Source organism: Perissodus microlepis, chromosome 20 (genome assembly GCF_051167445.1).
Source record: "Perissodus microlepis isolate ML-2025 ecotype Zambia chromosome 20, ASM5116744v1, whole genome shotgun sequence".
Lineage (NCBI taxonomy): Eukaryota > Metazoa > Chordata > Actinopteri > Cichliformes > Cichlidae > Perissodus > Perissodus microlepis.
Window position 1 is genome coordinate 11230763 of NC_140480.1, and position 22996 is coordinate 11253758.

At 41.5% G+C, this 22996-nt stretch overlaps 1 protein-coding gene across 2 annotated transcripts in view; it reads right to left on the reverse strand.

Moving 5' to 3' along the window:
* Positions 1-22601, reverse strand: part of tafa5l (TAFA chemokine like family member 5, like) — a 45050-nt gene extending 22449 nt beyond the window's left edge. Inside the window, exons 1-3 of one of the 2 annotated variants that reach the window (XM_084917194.1) lie at positions 22232-22601; positions 21313-21727; positions 8321-8470 (exon numbers count right to left, since the gene is read on the reverse strand). In XM_084917194.1, coding sequence (XP_084773320.1) covers positions 8321-8470; positions 21313-21409 — 247 coding nt within the window. In that variant the 5' untranslated portion in view covers positions 21410-21727; positions 22232-22601. Of the gene's footprint in view, positions 1-8320; positions 8471-21312; positions 21728-21829 lie in introns of both variants that reach the window. The other variant, XM_084917195.1, reaches the window with a different exon arrangement.
* Positions 22602-22996: the final 395 nt, after the last annotated feature.

Sequence of the window (22996 nt, forward strand, 5' to 3'; positions counted from 1 at the left end):
TGGAAGAGAGGAGGAGAGTGTCTCTGCCTGGCCGACACCTGGGTGGCCCGTCGTGTTGCAGTCGCTGTCGGAGTCCCACCCAGGGACCGCGGACGTCAAGCCAGGCTTATCAGCTGCCAGGGTCCCTGTCGGGGTATGGCTCTGGACCTCAAACTAGATCACACGTAAGACCATCTGTCCCCCCTGCACACGGTGCCAAGCCCTGCCCAGCGCAACACAACACTGCCAGACGAGACTCAGAGCAGGGCAGGAGGCACAACGGCGACTTCTAAACCAGACGCGCTGCTAATCTGATGAAATTCTGCCACCGCAGAAGAGCAAAAAATAACATCAAATTTATACTCAAGCCACAGGCAGCTCATTTAAAATGCATTCAGATGAAGAGAGAGACACTTTCTCACCAAGGACACACCAAAGGATTAATTGTGTCGAAGAAAAAAAAAACAAAGTGACGAATGAATCACTAGAACAATTAATTAAGGGCATCTTTTGAAATGGAATAATGGAACTAATACTGATGATTCTTATGCAGCAGTAAACACCCTACAAGATTATAGCCAGTCATTAAAGCTGGGCACCAAAAACACTGTAACAGGTTTTTATGGGTTTTCGGGCTCATGTTAATTAAACTTCAATCATGGATCAATCTGCAACATTATTTTGACCGCATGGGCCTGATGGGCTGATGATCAGCCTGCCTACAAAATGTATCCACACATAATCATATATTGTGTTTGTTGAGAATCCAGTTAGTTTCCTGTTGCAGTTTTTTGGGGGGGCTTGCTTTGCATTTCTGGTGGGTAGTGCTTTATTTGTGGTTGTTGACACAGATGGAAAGTTTAGGCTCCACTGATCAGAAATCAATAAACCATTAGTAGAGTTGTACCATAAAAAAATTAATAAATTATTTTTTTATGGTTATGAAGTGGTTATAATCAATCTGGGTTAATTCATCAATCAACTGGCTTTTCATGAGCAACAAACTATTGGTCAATTACAGAGGGTCAAAATTAACCAGATGCCAAATATTGTATTTTCGGAAAATACCTGTTCCATATTATTGTAGGGTCTACCTTACAATATGAAGCGCCTTGATTTGACTGTTGTTGTGATTTGTTGCTGTATAAATACAATAAAATTGAATTGAACTGAATATTTACACTCCTTTAACTACACAGGGGACAACTATCAAAGTTACAAGTGCAACAGTGATACAACAAGACTTTTTATCACTTGTCATTAGCCTTCCGTCTTTTTCTAAAGCTGAATTTTGTCACTGCACCGAATCTTTCGGATTTTCTTGGCATCACTGTTGAAAGCATCGTTTCATAGAAAGTGCATTCAAAGGTAGTAAATTGCGCACTTAGACACACTAGTAATCAAACGCTTGTAGATTGCAGGGTGACTCCATTTCCATGAATTATTCTAGAAACTATTAAATAAAAATCTTAAAGGTGTTTTTACTCTCTGCATAGAGGGCTTTTAATGTGAAACATCAGCACATCCTTCTTCTTTTTTTAAATTGCAATTGGAAATAAAAGAAACATTTGAACTCCTTGGTGAATAAAAATATTTCTCCTAAACAGAAAGAAAAAAAAACCAAGAGTAACAAATTCAATTCAATTAAAATTTACTTTACACATTCATTAGGGATTTCTTTTATACTTATGCAACACTGAATAATCATGCATAAGACATGGCTGTGTTCCATATGAAAGATGGAATTGCTCATGAAACTGCTGCTATGAAATATACATTCAATAAATATTAAAATGATCAAGATGAGGTAAATATGGAAGGAAGTGCTGTTAGCACTGCAGGCAAACAACGCCGACAACACTAGCAAATGAATGTCAGATCAGAAGCAAACATGTTTTTCAAAGTCACGCTTGTTTAAAACGAGGGCCTGGCTCTGTCTGCAGTTAAAATAAAGAGTACATCTAATCCTCTCGGCTATGCGTCTGCAATATAAATACGAAAAAAAACCTCTGCTTTTGTTTTTTTTGATGCTTCTTCTAAATCACTTCTTTTTGCCCGTTTATTGTCAATAACGCTTTGACTGAGCGCAAAACGAGAAGCTTGAACCCAGCATATAAACGGTCTCCCTGCAGCCTCTTATCACGGTGGCCATCGAGCTTCATACGATTACCGTGTGATGTGGTGGCATGGCAACAACGGGCCAAGCAGAGAAAGGGAGCAGGAGAGACTCGGGGAGCAGATTAGAGTGAGAGCAGGGAGACAAGCAAGGAAAAGCACATAATCCTCCTGTGTACAGTGTGCAGACTAAACCTGCACAACCCTGACATACAGCAGCACAAAAAGAGGGCAAAAAAGCTTGAAATACGCCTAAAAAAGAATAACAAAAGAAGTAACTTGCAGAAAAAAAGACACTGTCCTTGCTGCAACATGTTCAGTGAAGTAAAAAAAAACAAAAAACAGGAGGAACAACTCGGTAATATGTCATACTGCACAAGCAATGCAGCTACCGTCTAGGCTAATCAATTCATAAATTCACAGGTAACAACAGACTTTATTCACTTTGAGGCTTAGATAGTTTTGTCGTTATGTAATTACTGAAGGCAGAATACAAGCAGGACGGCAAGGGAGGTAAGAAGAATTGTCCAATCGCCTCTGTTAAGCCATCAGCTGCAGATTGTAGTAACTTTGAAAATGTCTCAGAGGTTACATCAGACTAAGCCTTGGATTTTAGTTTCGATTCATTACAGGAAACAGTAAAGGCCCTCAAATCCCAGAGCTTTTCGTGGTGATTATAACTCTGCCGATGACTTGATCCAATCTGTGCTCACAGTGTAAATTGCACGTATACACTCCAAAAGGTCAGCTGCTCACGGGGTCAAATGTCAAACTGTGCACTTTATCAGTGTGTAGTGTGAGAAGTCAATCTCCCAAAGTTCTGTGCACAGCAACCAAAGCTGACAAGCATCAGTTCTTTGAAAATCCAGTAACAGACAAACATAAATACGAATAACCCTCCACACTGGTCATACCTATTGGGTAAAAATGGATGTTTATCAAAGCTTCAGTTCTGACTGTAATCACATTACCACTCACCATAGCTGACAATGGAAATGTTGGAACATTTTTCTACCTCAGGTGAAAATCAAAGGGTTTTACTTCTATACTCTGTTGAGTGTATTCAGCTGTTAATTTTCCAGTGTTAAAACACTACATCTCCAAAACCAGTTATGTAGATGTTTGTAAAGGAAATATCTAAAGTCTGAATTCACTCAATAAAGCTTCCTTGATCGCTGTCCATGGCGCTTGTTGAGCTGATCTAGCTTATGGATATCCTGGTAGATGAACCGGCCTTTGTTCTATTAGGTCAGTCGCCTAATGTCTGCAGTATCTTTGGGTATTTTACGCCTTCTAATTCATAATACATTATTTGCATGCTAACAGCTAAAGTGTTGATATCCTTAGATCTGATGTCTTTACCAGCTTTAATCACACTACTGGAAATAAAGGTGGACCATGCAGGTTGTCGAGATATAACAGGATTTGACACTGTTGCATCTGTGACTCACACCTTTACAAAAATGCTCTATTACTTCCAAAAGACAAGTTATCCCCCCTCAAAAATAACCTTCCATATTTCTTATTAGATATTGAACATGTAGATCCAGCTGCAGAAACCAGGGGAACTAGAGAGGACTATGACGTGGCAAAAATATATCTCACTAGAAGTGAACCAGGGACATTGCAGTTATTTGCTAATCATAAGTCAGCACACATCTTAATTTTTCAATCCTTGGTCTCAGCATTTAATAGCTATTGGTATTATGTATGAGCATGCTCTTGATCTTTCTACCGCTTTATAAAATGAATAGTTACATATTCAGTTCAATCCAGTTTTAACTAGAGTATGTGCCACCCGTTGACAACAAAAGCCATCTCAAGGTGCTTTGTATTGTAAGCTAAAGACTTTACAGAGAGAAAGCCAACGAGCCGATGATCCTTTATGAGCAAGCGATTCGCAACAGTGTCCTCACTTTGTAAGACGAGGAGACCTCTTTGTGTTACAAACTGTAACATCCAAATGCACACCTTTGTCTCATTTAGTGGCCTCATTCAAATGCGGATCCACAAATACAGAGAAATTAAAGCCATATCCTCTCTTAGCTACTTGTCTGCAACGTGCTTCCACTCTCCCTCTGGATGTGAGAGCACCACTCATGGGTTCTCTTGCAGGATGAAGGACGACACAGCGCCTGCCTGGCCAGATATCAGAAAACACTGCTTAACTTGTCCATCGGCAGGTTCAGTCATAAAAAGTGCACTAAAAAGGCCAGTTGTTATCACAAGCACAACTTTAGAGTTATTAACACTTTTATTGCACTTACAGTAACATAACTAGTTAAAATCAAGTCGGGCAACCCGCCTCTCAATTTCTCTGTTCTGTGTGTGTCTGTTTCACCACAATACACAGGCCATGATGCAGAAATGTTGAAACAGAGAGCAGAGGATAGAAAAAAAAGGAAGGAGCACACATAAATAGCACAAGCTCCTGATATGACTACGTAATCAAGCAGCTAAAAATGCGCCAATGTCGGATAAACCTTGTTCCCGATTTTCAGTTCTAACAAGCCGCATCCACGGGATTGGTTCCTTAGTCTTGTTGTGTTTGAAAGTGCACTAACATCCTGCAGCTCCCAGGCAAAAAACGCTCAGCCGTGTAGCTGACTGCTTGTCTTCGAGCACACAAAAGAAACACCATATGGACATGCATATAAACCACAGCTCTCCGTCACAAAAAGGAACTTGTTTAAGTTACTCTTTAACCTGAAAAACAAATGAGATTTTGTGCTCCGTTCACCATATGTTTCCAAAATTAGTCATAGCTGTAAACACCCCGTATCAGGCAGGCTCGCTCGCCTTTGTTTACATGCCACAGACGGAGAGTCAGTGATGGTTCCACTTTCATTAAAGGTCACTGTTCTATCACAGGATCACAAAAGGGCAGTGATCCACTTCTTCTGCAGCTGTGAAAGTGTTGTATAAAACTGATCAGGAAGAAAGTGGAACACTGAAAGAATGTTCCCCGGCCTTGGTGAGATACAGAAATATATAAACCTATTTATAAGTCTGTGAATTGTTTATGTGTTTAGAAGGGCAAAAGAGGATTTATGGGAAGGGCCATTAAAGTGAATGTAAATGAATATGCTCTCAGCTAAAAGGTTAGAGAGGATATGTGAGCACAGGCATCATTAAATCCACTGCATTTTGGTGCAATACACACAAATTCCATTTAAAATCCTGGCAACGACTGACGAGCTCAGCTGTCAGCAGAAAATCTTAATATGACCCTGCAAGCAACAGGTCCCAACTTTAATGCGCTGGCTATTAATGGAGCGTAGGGTGTGGTGCGGCAGGAAGCCAGTAATAATCAATTTCCTGCTGCTGTAATCATAGTTCTCTGTAAATTAATTAGCATCTGTTGAGTGTTATGGAAAAATGTCTGCGGAGAGGGAGAGGTGGTTAAAAGCAGCGCGCCGAGAGGATGACATGGACTGTGGGGCTCTGGTGTCAGGGATATTAGATTAAGGCCAACATGAGTCATCGCATGATGGAACTAATGGTGCATCTGATTGTGATATTGTGAGCTCCAATCACACCCCTCCCATCCCTTTCATCGTTCTTATCACCCTTAGCTAGATACTGTCCAATGGCTCAGAGACAGGGGCTCTAAAGTATAAAATCTTATCTACAAAGTGGATGAACACTGCAGTCTCCATTACAAGTGATCTTTATTTTATTTTTTTTAAAAACCCAGGTGGAGGAGGAAAAGGAGGAGGAAAATTCAACCCAATACACGCTGGAGACACAAAGCAATTACTAATTTGCTGATGTCACAGTGGCTGACTGAAGACGGCCTAATGCAGACAACCAATCACACAGTTAGGAGTAAAACAGTCTAAAAGGCATCAAAAAGTCAGACATGCAAAGTGATTATCGATTGGCTGGTTAAACAACCAAATTACATCGGCACTTACTTTTAATGGAGAGAGAAGGAAGCCAATACATTTTGTTCATTGGGTTATTGAGGACAGGTTGCGCTCTGATGTTGTTGTTGAAGTCTGGCTTTTTACCCAGTGTCAAACGGGGGAGATGACGCTGCTTTGCTTTGCATTTTTGACATAAATAACTTGGCTGTAAAGTGGCTAATGACTCTTTGTCCTGTTTTCTTCCATTCTCCTTGGGTTGGTAAAGTTTCATGACTGCATAGTGCATGGTTACGACGCTACCATTTTGACAAAGACTGTCCAAAGACAGGACAGTCAGACCGACACAGTGGTGCCGTAGTTCCTGCAACAGCAGGTTTGTCCAGCAGCACGTTTGGAAGTCACGACACAGGCGGACAGACAGAAAACAGCAACTGCATTCCACTCAGGAGTAGCCGATGCAGGGCTGCGGTATTGTGCATTTTGCTTCACTGAAATGGGACTCCTACTGGAACAGAGACATTATTGTTAATAGTTACACCTGTGCTTTTCCTCTTATAATTTGTCATGATGTTCCTGTTATGTCAAAATGTCTGCCATGAAAAAGGTCTGTAGATGCTGTTGTGGCAGAGGAAATGATTCCACGTGTCATCATCGCATGTATTATTGGTCTTGGCGATATTTTAACCTGAAGTTGATTTTTTTTTTTTTCATTTTGTTTGGAGATCAGTTTAGTTTAGAGTTTAGTTTCAAATATCCCAGTTCCAGTAAAGATACATTTATCAAAGCTTCCTTGCTTTGGAAATTTGACCAAAGCAAGAATGGATCAAATGAAAAACACTTGTTGCTAATTTATTTTAAATAGTGTTATTTTCCGTAGTTACGTCTTCTGGGGAACCTGCTCTCAGTGTGGATTTGGGGATACAGACACACTGGGTCCCTGTACTCTCCCTTAGTTATGCTGTAGTAGGCCTAGACTGCTGTGGGCTCACTCTCCATGTGTTTATACACCACTCTACGTTTAATCATTAGTTATTATTAATCTCTGGCTCTCTTCCACAGCTGTTTTTGTCCTGTCTCTCTGTCTCATCTCCAACCAGTCACAGCAGATGGTTGCCCCTCGCTGAGCCTGGTTCTGTTGGAGGTTTCTTCCTGTTAAAAGTTTTTGCTTCCCACACTCGCCAAGTGCTTCATCACAGGAGGTCGTCTGATTGCTAGCCTTGAATTGATTGTTGTTATGATTTGGCATATAAATATTGCATCATGTAGTTGAATTTAGTTTTGTTTTTTATTTCCATTAACTAAAATGTTTTTTTTTTATATTTATGTCACTACTTTAATTTTGGTGTTTAGTTTTATTTTACAGTGTATTATTCAGCTTTTATCAACGGGACCAGAGCATCCAGAGAGCACTCCTAGATTTGTGAAATTACAATGCAATCACATACATTAAAAACTATCAAATATTTTTTTTGGCATGAGATTTATTCATTGTTCTCCACTCCTGCATTACTGCAAAAATGTCCAAACGTAAATACATGACTAGGTTTCCCACTTTTTCCCACCTTTTTCAGAAACACAGATAGAGATCCCACACTCGACAAGAGTAAAAAGTTTGACACAACTTGTTCAATTAAGTATGAAGCCACTGCTAGCAGCCAGCTAGTGTAGGTTAACATAGAGACTGGAAAAAAATAACTGCTAGCCTGGCTCCGTACAAAGAAAACTAAACCCTGCCTGCAGGCATCTCTGAGGTTCATTATTAACAGTAGTATAGAAATATCACAATCATATTTTACAAGAGATCATTCCTTGTACATCCTGGAGACTCTGCTGGTGGTCTAAGCCAAGCTAACCAGCCGCTAGTGATCATATGTAGCACACAAGTGTGCCAGGAGACTCGATCCTTAACTCTTGATGAAAAACACTTCCCTAAAAAAATCTTAAAATTAAAAAAAAAAAACACCTAAATGCTCAGAGAATATTTCTACTTTAATAGTTTAATTGAACTACAGCTGTTCGAATTATGGTGGTAAAGGTGGAGTTGCATACAACAGGCTTCATATAGGGAAATATTAAAAGGTTTTGACATGCTGACTGCAATATAGTTGTTATAGGTGAAATACAAATAGTTTTTCTTCAAACATAGGGGAAAAATCCATTATGTTACAGAAATATTGAAATTACTTTGAACTTTTTTTCATCAATTACACTTTTTAATTAGATTGTTTCTATGTTTATAGCACACCAGCCGATTCAGTTGCTTGCCAAAGTGACTTCTTCTCCCGCTGTACTGAATCACTCCAGCTACGTTCTCTAATATTTATTCTCCATTGGGCTAGAGAAGTCACTGAACTCACCATCTACGCAGGCCGGCCTCGCCCTGGTGGTGCCGGCGATCTGGCCTCTCCTGCAGGCGCAGCGGGCTGTCTGCCTGGCGATGGTCCGCCTGGGAACACTGCTATCTCTGTTGAGCATCACTATCTCGCAGGTTCCCACCGCCAACTGGCCTGCCAAACACAGCAGTGAGGATAAAGTACATCACATTAGCATAATGAGTCAGTAATGAACTTATTACAGAGGAGCAACTGGTGTTCAAAGGTGAAAACGACAGGCTGGCTGTTGTTTGCAAAGAGACATTTTTTTTTTACCTTTTTGGCTTTGTGTTCCACTAAAGAGTTTAATATTCTCATTAAAAATGTCGGGAAAGTTTTTAGTGCTTTAAAAGCAGCCGGCTGGAATGCTTTTTCAGTTTTAATACAGCATGACAGAGTTCTCTTGATGAAAGTGCCTTACAGGGATCATGCAGGAAAAAAAATCTGTTAAAAGAGCATCTTCCATTTGGCTAGCCATAACTGCAAAATAACAAACACACGAGTCAGAGGCTCCGAGATATGAGAGCACCATAAAACAACTTATTGATTTTTTTCACGTAATGGGCAAAATCTAAAGACTTCTTCTGACTGTGAGCATGAATGTTCTCTGCAAATTTCATAGCAGTCAACCCATTAAATAATGAAACATCAAGACTGTTCTCGCCGTGAAATTGACAACACTGGCCATTTGTAGATAGCTTATCCTCGCGTGTACCTGAAAATAACCACTTTACAGGCAGTCACAATAATTAAACAGAGAACTCACAGCCATGCCCGAACGTACAATGTGAGGTTAACACTCTCACACCCTATTTGAAGCCACATTTTTTTTTGCTCTTTTTTATTTGACTATCCAAATGAGTTGGACCACTGACAGAAATAAAATGTTACTTGGTTGACAGAGTAGAGGCTGCTGGGCACTGCTGACAGACCAATTTTCAAGCCAAGCTAAGCTCTACTGAGACAGCAAATGGACAGAATGTCTTAAAGTGATGATTACCTTGCTCAGAAATCTGTGTGTGTGTGTGTGTGTGTGTGTGCTATTCTTATAGTTCTGTCCAAGCACAGAGAATTACTTCAGAGTTCTCCAGGCATTACAAATTGATGGATAACTCCCTGGCCAGGGACACGTGTATAAGCAGCTTTTCCAAGTTTGCCACAGTGTTATCTTTAAATTAATTACACAAACTGGACAAATCTACATTTTGCAAGCATGCTTTAGTTGCAGATGAACTACATGGGAGGGGCAAGGGGGGTGTATGAAGGGGAGGTTCTCCATTCTTCAAAACATCTAAGAGAAAAGGCAGATTAGAGAAGAGTGTGTACTGCAGTTCCTGTAAGGTCAATCCTTGGCATTCACCAACCATAGCTCCTTTATGCTGCTGCTTCTAGTCGCTTCCCGCCACACTCAAAGGCTCATTAAGTGAGACGCTAACTGCTATGTAGCATGAAACGAGCGCAATAATGGCAAAGGTTGAAAGGGTTGTTGATGAACACAAATGACTCATAAAATTACCTGAGCAGTGCTGAGACATCCAAGTATCAGAGCAAGATGTCTGTGAAGATTTAAGGTGACCCTGCGGCATTTCTTTTAGCATAATTCACCAAGTTGAGATACTTCCTGTCCATAGCAACGATAGTTAGGTAGGCGATAGATAGACTCACGGGCAAAAATTAACTTGCTGGGTTGACTGCTTTTCCTTCAGAGCTTTCTGGCATTAAACCTTCTTTCATTTTATATTTTATATTTTCTAGTTGCAGTTTGTTTGTGTTTAAGCAACAAAATACTTGGTTAGGTCCACATACTTGGTCCACAGAGGAGGGACTCCTCAGTTGTAGGTAATGTTTTCTCTACCGCCGTGCAGGTCAAACTTTATATTTCTACACCAGAGTTGGCTAATCATATTACCCGACTTGTTCTGCCCTACTCATTTGCTGGAAGTACTTTTCACTTCCAGCAGTGCTACTTGACATCAAAAACAGGCCTCTCAGTTAATAGATCAGCGAATGGGCTGCAGTTTCCACTGACAGCCACACTTTGCTATTTAAGCTGATAAAACTGGTTTACTTTTTCCATAAAATTACCTCCAGAAGTGTTGGGAGCCATAAAACAAAACCAGCTCTACAGAGATCTGCTATGTAAATCTAATTTCCTAACATCAGCCTTGCTGGCCACCCTCCACCGCGCACCACCATCACTCAGCCCACCCTCCTCTCTCGTTTTTCTGCTGAGGCGAAATCCTGTATACTTGGTTGTTGCTTGGAGGACAGAGGTGCCATCAGATATCAGTGCTCAACACTGAACAGATGAATGGGCTTCATGTAATAAGCCTGAAGGAAGACAACAGTAAGGCGCTGGGGGAGTTGAAGTGGTCAGTTGTGTAGTGTGTGGGTGGGGGTAGCTGCTTTGTAAAGCGCCCTTAGCCATGGCCAGCGCTCCATCATATGTACAGGAGTTAATTCATGTGACAGAGGGTTTCTGTCACTCAGCGGTGTGAGGACACTTTGCCTCGTCTCTGTTTCATATGATGAAATGCACATATGGCCGTGGCAGCGAGGAGAGTGCCGACTGAAGGATGGGAATGGTCGCTGAACAGGCCCTGGATCCTGTCAGAAATGACAACAAGTAGTAGTAGACACTGGCTTTAAGCACCGACTGGCAGCTTGATCACCTTATCAGTGAATCATAACACTATGCTAGTGCTAACTGGCAGCGCAGACACACACAGGGGACCAAACGCACACAGCTTAGAGCAAAGATGTGAGTCTGTGCTCTACATATCAGCTCTTTGATCAGACACACTGCAGATCACCAAAGTACAGGCGCACAAATATCTTAATATCTCTGCCTGAAACAGGCTGCCAGGAGTCCACACTTGCTTTCACATTGTTAGTCTGAGTCAGTGTGCATCACTGCTGGACTAAGAGCTGTTGGGCTCTAGATACACCACACTGGCACGACCTCAGTGACGGACTGTGAATATACAAAGCCGCCAATTATCATCATCCCTGTTAACATCGCAGCTGATTGCAGCAGTTTGCTGTTTCTTAGTTAGACAGTTGTAGTAACCAATAAAAACTTTCAGTCCTTTCTACCTTATCTTTTTTTTTTCCTTGTTTGTGTCTTTAATTAAGACTGTGCAGATACATCAGAAATCAGTCTTAACTGATTTTAAAAAAAAGAAAAAAAGCTTTATCAGATTTAACGGGCAGCCGCAAGAGACAGTGCCGCGCTGCTCCTGTACAAGTGAAACCACATTGGGAGCTTGTGAGAAAAGCTCTGTTTCTCCTCAGGGAATTTTCCATAAAATTATATGAGAGGCTGCACTGAATGAACTATGACTAGGATTCCATTTCCATATTAAAACAATCTTCCTTTATAGATTGTAATTACTGGTGCTCTGAAACACATGGAAGCGAGGTTTCACAATGTTTTATTGCACAACGCGACTTTCCAAGATACAGTTTTGCACTATATTTATAAAAAATTCCACATCTTGTAGAGTGGTGCAGTTACTTATTCATGACAATACGTATTGTGTTTGGAATTATTCCCTATAGGGACCAAAGCTATAGCGCAAAGCTCCTCTGTGCTGGTTTGGCCTAAACATCCGGAACTGACTCCGACCACTTTTCTAATCTGACTCTAATCACCGCACTCAGATACAATAATAATTGTGAGTGATTATCTTCATTCCATTGTGCGCTCCTTTGGTGACAGAAGTGGCATTCTCAAGAATGAAAATGGGGCTGGCAACAAAACGCTAGTTTAGAGAGCATGACAATCATATTAGCATGTATAGAATCTGATATGAATCCAGCAGATCTTCTGTGGGAGACTGGAAACATTGCAGGAAAAATTATAGATGTTAATGATGCAGGTAATCTGTCATAACTGATTAGTAGTGGCTGCCTTTATCAATTTTTTAAATGTAATTAAAAGTGGCTAAAAACCCCCATTCAGCATCAGCCAGCTATCTCACACAGCACATTTATGCTTTCCTTGTTGTTGCCTTGTGTTTAGGGACACACTAATGATTGTTTTGATTATGGATTAAATCAACTTTTTAAATGGACTGCTTTTATAAAGTGCTTTCCACTTATTTTTTTTTTTCTGAGGACGAAGCTCTCTGCAAATCCTCTCATTAAGCCACACACAAACACACACACAAATAAATACACATTAGTGGTGGTGTCAAGGTGAAATCTTTGGGATCTGCATCTTGCTCAGTGATGCTTACCCAGCATTTGGGAAGAAGGAAACAGGAAACAAGGAAGGAAACAATTAATGACTGTCCTTTCCAAAGCCCCCCAAAATAGCAAAAACTGCAGTGACAAGGACACAAAGAGGGTCTCTTGGAGACAGAACACCACCCTCAAAAAAAGTGTATTTAATATTAAGAGGCACAAAACACATCATGTTCACACATTTTCTCTTATTTAGAACCTCTCTGGTGTGATCAAGGTTCACAGGAGCAATCAATGGTGCTGAAAAAAAACACAACTGCACAATCCGGTCGTTAAGTCTGACGTCACTAGCCGTGTCTGGGCCTAAACTCCGCTGCAGGTCCATATATCAAACGATCACTATGGCATTACTGAGAGTTGAAAAACTGTCTAAAGTCTTTCATCTTTAATAAAATGATCAGCGTTCTGCTCTACCAGGTGTAACAATTGAGTTTAACATCCAGGCATCCATGAAAACGGAATTTATGACATTTAACGGAGTTAGAAGTTAGCAGGAAGTTAGCTCACTAGCTTCTATCTAAATAGGGTTTTGGAAACAAATTAAAACGTACAGCTCTGTTATCACTTCCAACATAAATGAAGACAGAAAACTAAACAGCAGTGACGTTTGTAGGGTTACTGAAGTTTGGCTAGCTGGTATATAATGATGTGCTACGTGACCGCTAGCGACACAGCTATGTTAGCATAATATAAACAAGCTAACTTTTTTTCCACTCGATAAAAGTTAACGTGAGTGTTCTCGGTGGTCAGGAACAAATGTAATCGCATGGCAGGATGCTGTAAAAGGACCAAACTTCAGCCAGGAGAACAACTGAGATAATCCATCCACAATACGAGGTTAGTCATTCATATACTGCTGCATGGGCTGGGCTGTAGTTACATGGTAAGGTTTTAAAAACTGAGCTTAAATAAATGATTAGCGGTAATAAAAGCCTATGGAGGTCAACAGTGCTCACTGACTGTTTTAGGAGCTTTTTGAGATTAAATAGAAGAAAATACAAAACATTAAACATGTTAACAACACAAAAGCCATATTAAACGCAGACTACTTTAGGCCCGGAAGTAGGATTCGTCACGTCATCACTTAACGACCGGATAAAGGGAAGTTAAAATTCTTTGTGTGACATTAACTATGGCCAGTTTCCTGAACGATTTAACCACAGAGGACCTTGAAAATTTTGTCTGATAACTTACAAAGTTACATAAGCACTGGAAAAACACAGTTTGCGTTGTCTTTATTTGTAGACATGAGCACCCTTCCCTGTACTAGGCTTTATACTCTTGTTTATCTGATTCTTTTCTGCCCAACAACTGCTTCAGACTACAAAATATCAGGGAGATCATGGCCCAAACTGGAAGACGTAGAGTGCAGCTTCGGGCCAGGAATAGTACAAAATGGGTACCACTGGTCTTTTTATCTTGCATGCTGTGTCATAATGGATGAAAACTGACACTGCACCTGAGATGACTCATGACAGGAAGACTAGCATGATAGAAATGTTTTGATTCTTCCACCATGACTCCACCACCTCTGTGAGGATGACCCAAATGAGCGCAGTGCTCTACACCAGCTCTACAATTTTAGACATAGCAAAGAAAAATAGAATTGTTGAAGCTGGATGGAGCTGAGAAATTGAAAACACAAGTGCCAGCATCAGACAAACCACTTTGTGTGTCAGTGATTTTTAAAGTTCTTTTTCTGGAACACGTCTCCTTACCGATTACATCCCAAACACCATGAAAGAGAGGAACATGCAAACTATCATGTTTCTCAGTCACAAGATTTTGACTATAACTGACAACGCTGAGATAGTGACTACTGTAACAGAAAGACACAATGTGCAGTCATGTGAAAAGGGAAGCACAGCCCATTCAAAGTATGTAGAAACACCTTTGGCAGTAATAACTTACAGTGATCATTTTCAATATTACTTTCTCAGTCTCTCACATCACCGTGAACAAATTTTGGGCCACTCTTCTTCACAGCGTTGCTTCGGGTCACTGAGAATTGCGGGCATTTGTTCATTCACGCCGATTTTAAGGCTTTTTGGTGAATTTGTTGGGACTTCATCTTTAACACACACCTGCTTGCTACTGACCAGAAAATTTATAAAAACCTCTGTTTTTATAGAGGCGCTCACACTTGCTGTTGATCAGCTGCATTTGAGTATCCTGTTAATTTGCATTTGCATTTTTACCCTGTTACTTCCTTTGGAAGCAGCAAGATTGCACTTAGTTTTTCACAGGACTGCACAGAGTGAGAGTGTGCATGACTGTAGTCTGAGCCTGACAATGGACTCCCACTGTAAGTCTTAGAATATAATATACACCATTAATTTTTACTGGTATCCCAAAAATCTGTAATGAGAAGACCTCGAATAATTTTCTAATTTTTCTGATTTACTAATGTGAGTCAGTGAAGCCCAGTGTGGGATTTTCCTTTGGTTTTGGTTTTTGAGTATATAAGTTATTGTCTTGTGGGGTCAAATGACTGTCTTGTTCACACACAAGAATTTCTCTAGTTTATAAGAACTATAGTTTAAAGTTCTTGCTCTAACTCCTTGCTGACATTTTCTGACTGAAGCTGGCTTATGGTTTGGTATGCAAATGATAAACCTTCACAAACCTGCATGCAATCAAACTAGTGGCAGTCATCAAGCTGAAAAGAAAACTTAGTCACATGAGTAACTTGCCTTGACTTGGACATGAGTACAAAAGCAATTGAGTGGGTTCGTGAGAGATATTGCTTGAAATTGGCTTTCTAATAGATGATAATTATTTCACCACCACTTGTGGCACATATAGACTCAGCTAACCTAAGTAAGAGATCACTCTAAAATACTGTTACTCTGCTTCACGACCTCAAAGGAAGCTAATAAACTCAATCCCACTAATATAAACTTAATTTCAGTGAGTTAATCTGGATTTATTCCCCACTGCAGCCCGAACTTTTACCTGATCTTCTCCTCATGTCCATTCTGATCTCACAGCTCTGGCTTCTATTAACAACTCAGGATGACATCAAACAGCCAGCTTATTTGACTGTGCATATGGTAGCCAAGGCAGCCGCAGCCAAGTCCATCTCATTACCTTAACAGCACTTGACGCGTGCAGCGCAGTAGGTAGCATGTAATAGGACACCAGGTGAGAGAGGCAGATGTTTGACTGACCCCGTGCTATATGCTTCCTGACATCGCCGTGATCTTCTGCTGCTAAACAAGTAGGGCAGCAGAGCAGTGGAGCATAACATGTGCTTTATATTAATTGGCTTACCACCACTTAATTTCACATGCTATTTGAATACTCTATGTTAGTCCGATTGATAATTATACAAGTGAACAACTCCCTGCTGATGTTAGAGGACCTGTAATGGTAACTATGCAATTTCAAATAAAACAGTGCGAAAGGAATCGGGTGTGATGGTAGGGAGATGTTGGAGCATTTGGGGTGGGATGAATTATGTTATTAGATAAAGAACATTTCTCTGCAGTGTGCTAGCCCTCAGTCAGTCTGCTCCTTGTTGTTCTCTCTTGAGAAGCTGCTCATATTCGAATGCTGAGCTCTGCATTCGAATGACAGAATTTTTTAAGCTGCATCAAGTGTGATTTTCAGGCAATCACAAGCAACCACTGAAAGGCACTGCCGCCCTGCCAACTGAGACACCAGAAATGGGCTCTATTTGCTCAAATTTAATTCCCGTGTCAGGTGTGAACACTACTCCACCCACAGGGAATGACAAATTGAAACTTCCCATAGCCGCCGTAGGATGGCACTCCCTTGGGGAAAGCGGGGCTCAGTAGCTTTAGATTGTCTCCTTTCTCACTAGAAAGCAAAAGCATGCTGTGTAGTCTGCTAACATCATATTAGAGAACTTCAAGATCCCCAAGTTCATTTTTTGTACAGTTTGTCTGCAACCTTTGTGTGACATTGCCAAGGGCAGCTTTAAAATAGAAAACATTCCCCTTACATCCATCCCCTGCTAGGACTCACAGTGTATTTCAGGTCTGTCCTGTGGTACGGTTCACATGACTGAGATGGCTTTGAATGCATTTCTTTTGCTGTCACACAGCACAGCTGCAGAATATTACAATACAGAGTGCGCTCAAACAATTTGCTGTGGATGAAAACAGGCTAGAGGCATGGAGAGCGAATGTACAATATGCCTTGCAAATGCAAACAGTAGCTCTGCTGAATGTAGCGCAGAGATGACTGTATAAAGCCACGGTGACTCATTTCAAATTCCCCCCAGATAGCGTTCCATGATGCCCTCCTTCTTTACTGCAAACACAGAGAAAATGGTGAACATCAGAGGACTATTACGACCCCATAAGTACTGTACAGTAATGCAAGATTGTGTGAGCTTTAACACTGAAGCACATTCCCTCTCAGAAAATATGATCACGGCATCAGGCAGAAAATAGAAAGGGACAGAAGTCCGAAGGAACATAACTCAAATCATTTACACCACTCTGCCAATGATGGAGCATTTTCAAGCCCAGAGATTTCCACAGAGAAAATAACAATGCAGAAATACACCGAGTAGTGCGCTACAGTCAACCACAAGGGAGGTCAAAGCTGACGGCTAGAAAGAATTTATATTCGGGGAGTTATGAAATATGAGCTTTGTGTGCTGCCAAATTGATTTAGCTGTAAAAATTCTTTTCATTTTGTTCCATAAAGATGCTCATACTTTTAAAGCCCCACCGCCTATATAAGCAGGTCTCAATGATTTGCTTACAATTTACAGCCAAGGTCATAATCAAAGTAGGTCTCCCTTTGCATGCTTAATGCCGCCTTGAAGAAGACTGGAAATCATTCATTTCACTTCAAAAAGTCAGTAATTCTCCAGTACTCTGATTAGTTTAATGCTTGGATGGATAGGCCCTGCTCTCTGAGTTAAAAGAGAATACCAACCAAAGACTTTGAATTTTATCTCTCTGGTGCACCATGAAGATTTGCTTTTTCATATACATCGGGGGGAAATGACCATGATAGGATACAGAATAATTCATCAGGAGTAAAATCGGTCTGGTTTCGATACTTGAACCGCATGAGCCTGTTCTCTGTACAGTCTCGGTGAGTCACATCAAAATGTAGTGACACGGGCCACAGACGTGGCTCATAAATGTGCTGTCAGCCGCGTCGACAGCAGAGCAGGGTGACAGGATAGATTGTTGCACACACTGGATTATTCAAACAAACCAAAATGACACGTTAATCGTGACACGTCACATGTGCTGTATAGAGAAGCACTTTCTGTACAAAACAGAACACCAAGAGTTCCATCTTCTACTGAGAAAAACAGAGGTTCAGCTTTCTTCACCAACTTGCTGCTAAGTTTGTCTGCTGAGCAGTGTTGAGTGTAGGGCTGCCACAAACGATTATTTTGATAGTCGACTAGTCACCGATTATTTTTGCGATTAGTCGACTAATCAGATCATCATCCATTGTTCGTAAAACGTACAGCTTATTGCACCAGCAGCATCTGCTCTTATATAACTATCATTAGCTTACAGCTTTAGGTGTGTAAGGTCTGTGCTAACTAAAAATAAAGACAAGATGGTAGTTTATTAAATTTTAATGAAATTTGCAGATTGTTTCAGTGAAGTTTAATAAACTCCTTGCTATCTAAAATATAACAGGACACCGGAGTATATTCTCCAGCATCTCACACTTCTAATAATCAGCTGTCTGCTTGACGTTTATTCAGCTGTGTAAAAACTATAACTTTAATCTCAGCCAAACCGATTTACTCAGGAACAAATAAAATACTAAAAAAAAAAGCCAAACAATAACATTTAAGTTATCTAAGTGACTTATATATGTTTAACCTGAGTAGCGAAAGACGGCGGTGGGTTTGAAAACGATTTGCCGGGAGTCCGGGGTGAGCTTTGCCCCCGGCTAGCTATCGAGCTAGTGGGTAACAGACGTCTCCGAAAACGTCAGAGCGCTTTTGAAAATCTGTGGTGTCTTGATAAACTGAGCAGATATTTGGGGTTTACACAGCTACATTCGCACCTGAAAATATGTTAAACGTTTATTTTGTGACCCAGAAAGAATAATAAGAGTAATATTAAAACTAACTAGCTGCCGCCATTGTTGGAAACTGAGCTGGGCCGCGCTATGAATTCTGCGACACAGCTTCTTCTTCGGGGTTTAACGGCAGCTGGCGTCCTTGTACATGCAGTGCTGCCATCTTCTGTTTCAGTCCGTTATTACACTCTTAAATCCTACTACTTATTCCTGCGTCTTTTGTGATCTTACAAAGCTTCAAACGACGCGTCGACTATTAAGTCAGTCGTCGACGATTTTGATAGTCGACGTAATCGTGACTAGTCGACTAATCGTGGCAGCCCTAGTTGAGTGCTGTCATCAGAGCTTTATAGATGAAGGCAGTCACCCACCACTATTTGAAATCAGACTAGTCTCAGGAAGATTCGAATGCTTGAAAACCCAAACAGTGCATATAAAGAGGCCAAAAAGATGAATGAAAATGAAGGCGAGAGTTGCAAAATTGGTTAGCTACTACAACCCTTTCACATAATCATCTGTGGTAAAATGAGAAATTATGACAGCTTAAACATCCTTAATGGGAAATCCAAAGAAAAGATACCACACTACACATGCTGATAAGTAATCTATGGAAAGAGCAGCTGAGAAACACAGAAATGATTTTGCTGTTGCATCAAAGATGAATAAAGATTTAAGAAGTCTCATCTGAGCAAATTATTTCAAATTAATGATTTATTTAACAGAATTCTGTCAGATGAGTTAGAGCAAAGGCCAACTATCCCTTTACCTCCAGCGAATAAATGTGGGTAAAAATGCAGCACTCCACCCTCCCTTTTCATACTAACTCCGAGGTTTGTGGGTGACAAAGCAGAGATGTGTCACCGCTTCTCCCTGGCTGCACCACTGAACCGGAATGTGGCCCAAGTACGAAAATCCCAGACAATTCCAAATTTATTGTTGAATAAACTGGCAACGTTGAGAGCAGCCGACAGGCCATTTATTGTGACCGACGGTGGCCCAATGGCATGCATGGACAGAGCTGCTAGGCTTTGATTTCCTGTCCTGGTCGCCATGACAGATGGGCTATGAAGACGGTGGAGGCAGCACACCCTCTAACCTCAAGTTAGTCCTGCTCGCCAGTTCACCGGCACACAGTGTGGCTCTCAGGCCCTCAGGGGCCATACTGGCCAAGCTTTTCATGGAAAGTGAACAGTGCTTTGACTCTAACAGTGATGCTTAGCTATAAATGCTAAAAGAAATACTGCAAAATTAATCTTGTTATATTTTTAGACTGTAATGCTAAAAAAATCAGAGCTGCTTTTATGAGTGCAGTAACTGGCCAGTGCAGCCAGTCTCAAATGACTTGGTTTTGATGATCACATGTCTGCATTTAATATACTTATATATATATATATATATATATATATATATATATATATATATATATATATATATATATATATATATATATATACATATATATACATGACACATTTTATTCTAAAAACAGTCAGCAACAAACAGAGAGACTGTCTACCCCAAAAATCATATCCAGAGGTTTTAACTACCAGGCCATGCACGGGAGATCTCACTTACCCTGGGAATATATGAAGGGCAACAAAGTTCACAAGAGATTGATCGAGTAATTTGTACAATCATGTGCTAATGAGATCACTTTCAGATGAAAATGAGTCAATAATAAATGGCTATGGGGAACAGGAGGGTAGCTGTGGCTCCTTGGATAATATGCACAGGCTTGAGAGGGGTGGGAATTAGAGGCTGGTGACAGCGGTGTTTTTGGGGGAGAAAACACTGCAAATTAGAGGCAAAGGGAGCACATTTCAACGCGCAGGCAGTTCATTTTTCACATCAGTGTCTACTTTTGTTCCCGGCAAGCTGCCAAAGACATTGATGTAGGCACTATCCCTCCTCCACAGTGGTAATTATGCTGCCGGCCAATGCTTGATTAAAAGATCTAATCTGCAAACTTAGTGTTCAGCATCTCCCAACAAGTTCCAGTACTTTAAGCCTGTTCTCTGTCTCTGACAGCGGCAGAATCTGAAATGTTGTGTTGTGGACAGCAGCCAATGAAGTGCAGGGAAACATCCTTTTGCTTTCTACTCTGTGTCAGGGTGAAGGTGTAATTGCACCAGTGGATGCATTATTCAAGATGAAAACATGGCTTGGAAGGATATAATGGCCTTAACCTAAGTGGAAAAACAATAGCTGAAGGCTTTCTGATGTTTTTTCACCTAAGGCTCAGTTATAGATTCGCCAAATTACTATCCCACATGACAGCAAACAGCCTGATTTTTGGTCCAGCATCAAAATAGAAAAAAATCAGGGTTGTTTGGGTTGAAGGTTATAACTATTCTTAATGCATTTCAGATTCTTAAAAAGTGTTTTGGAAATGGTGGTCTAAAGCTCCTAGGTACATAATAGTGCTATCAGATATGATGAAACTGTGCAAAATAACATCACTCTACACTGACTGGGAATATTATTACTGAGATGCCAAATCAGGCTGCAAAGAGGTTCAACAAGGTCACCATAATTTGACTTCTGATGAGCACAGAGGCTGTTTAATTGGGCGTAATAGGAAATTTCCCCCAGAATGACAGGATCTGACCACACCATGTGCAGCTGCATCCCAATAAAAAGCCCTCAGAGACCTTGCTGCTGTTGGCAAAATAATAAATAGCTGTAAGTGCCCTTACCCTCTCTGAGCAGATGGGAGTAGATGAGCCAGAGGAGCAGTAGGCAGCAGAGTGACGCACCTCCACCTGCGGAGAGCGTCTTCACTCCAGACTGCATTCTACACCGTCAGCCTTTGAGATTATCCAAACTTTGAACACTTGTGCCGCTCAGATGTCAAGCAGATCAGCGGAAGAGTGGCTAATCCAGTTGCATCTCCAAAGCCTGACGTGGGCATCCATTTTGAGGTTATAACACAAGAGGGACCGATAGTAATCCCCCTTTGCTTTTCAAATTCCCTCGGTGAGCCGCATATCCATCCAGGCTGCTCATCACACACACACAAACCCACACAGACACACACAGGCTACAATGTCACCAGATCTGGCCAAGTTTACGCAGCTGTGCTTTCAGGAGCTGGAATTCACTTTGATGCTTCTGCAAGAGAAAAGAGGGGGGAAAGAAAAGAAAAAGCTGGAAGTGTGCAGATGAAGAGGAGGAAAGAGCAGCAGTCCCCCCCGCGCAGTTTTGATTCCTTACACGGAGATGACGATGCTGGCAATAAATTCAGCCGTTTCGTCCTCTTTCGTCCTCTGCGCTACGTACTGTTATTATTATTCCCAACCAACTTCAGCACCGAGCCGAGCTCTGTGTCACTCTACAGAGAGACGCGCAAGTTATCCCATGCAGACATGACGATCATTCCGATCGGTACCCAAACTTGTCCGAAAACGCGACACTCCAGACTCTTAAAACATAAATAAATCAAATCTAAAGGCGCAAATGCGTCACGCTGCCACACACGCACAGTCTGCATGTGCACGGCAGCGCTGCGAAATGTCAGAAGAGGAGCGGCGGGGTCTCGCGCAGCGAGCAGCCTCTGGACAAACGCACTGTGCGCGTCAGCACGGCCGGTGCGGTGAAGTTGGGCACACTTGTCACCTGTATGAGCCTTTGGATGCGATCTGGAAGATTCTGAGCGACAGTGTCTTGCTGCTTTAAGTTCGAGGATAAGCACCACTCCACGCCAAGTCAATGGTGCGGTTCCACCTGAGCGTGGTGAACCAGCCTTATTCTACCCCGGTCGGGTGCATTTGCATGCAGGCGACGCCGAAGAGGAGGTTTCCTCCTTTCACTCCATGGCAGAAACCGTGCTGCTGCTGCACCCTGACTTCCCTTCACTTACGACGTTTTCAAATGCTCTCTCTCTCCCTCCCTCGCGTGCGCGCGCGTTCTCTCACGCGCAAAAGATGTCCTAATTCCTTCCTCAAAGTGTGAAAAAACTTTGCGGTCCCCCGGCTATAAATCGCAAACTGTAGATGATGATGTTGCTTGTTTATACACAGCAAAAGAAGACCAGTATGAGCCCACGGGGAGAAACAGAGCGGTCCCAGCTTAGTACATTCTGACACTTACTTTTCTCCGTGTCCTTATGCCCCGTTTTGGAGGTGGAAAACGCCCTTGAGGGCCTCATTGTCTGGGGACTATGGTTAACATTTAGCACACTGGCATTCCGGGAAAATGTGACAGGTCTGCTTCTTGAGAGGACCGTGTTATAACATGTGCGTTGCCTCAGAGCTCTTTATGGCAGTATTATATACTGTCTAATATTATATCTCACAAGTCTCAAGCGTGCACACACAGAGGCAGGTGTGTGTAGATGTATGCGTGTATAGGAGAGAGAGAGGGAGAGAGAGTTAAACTCCT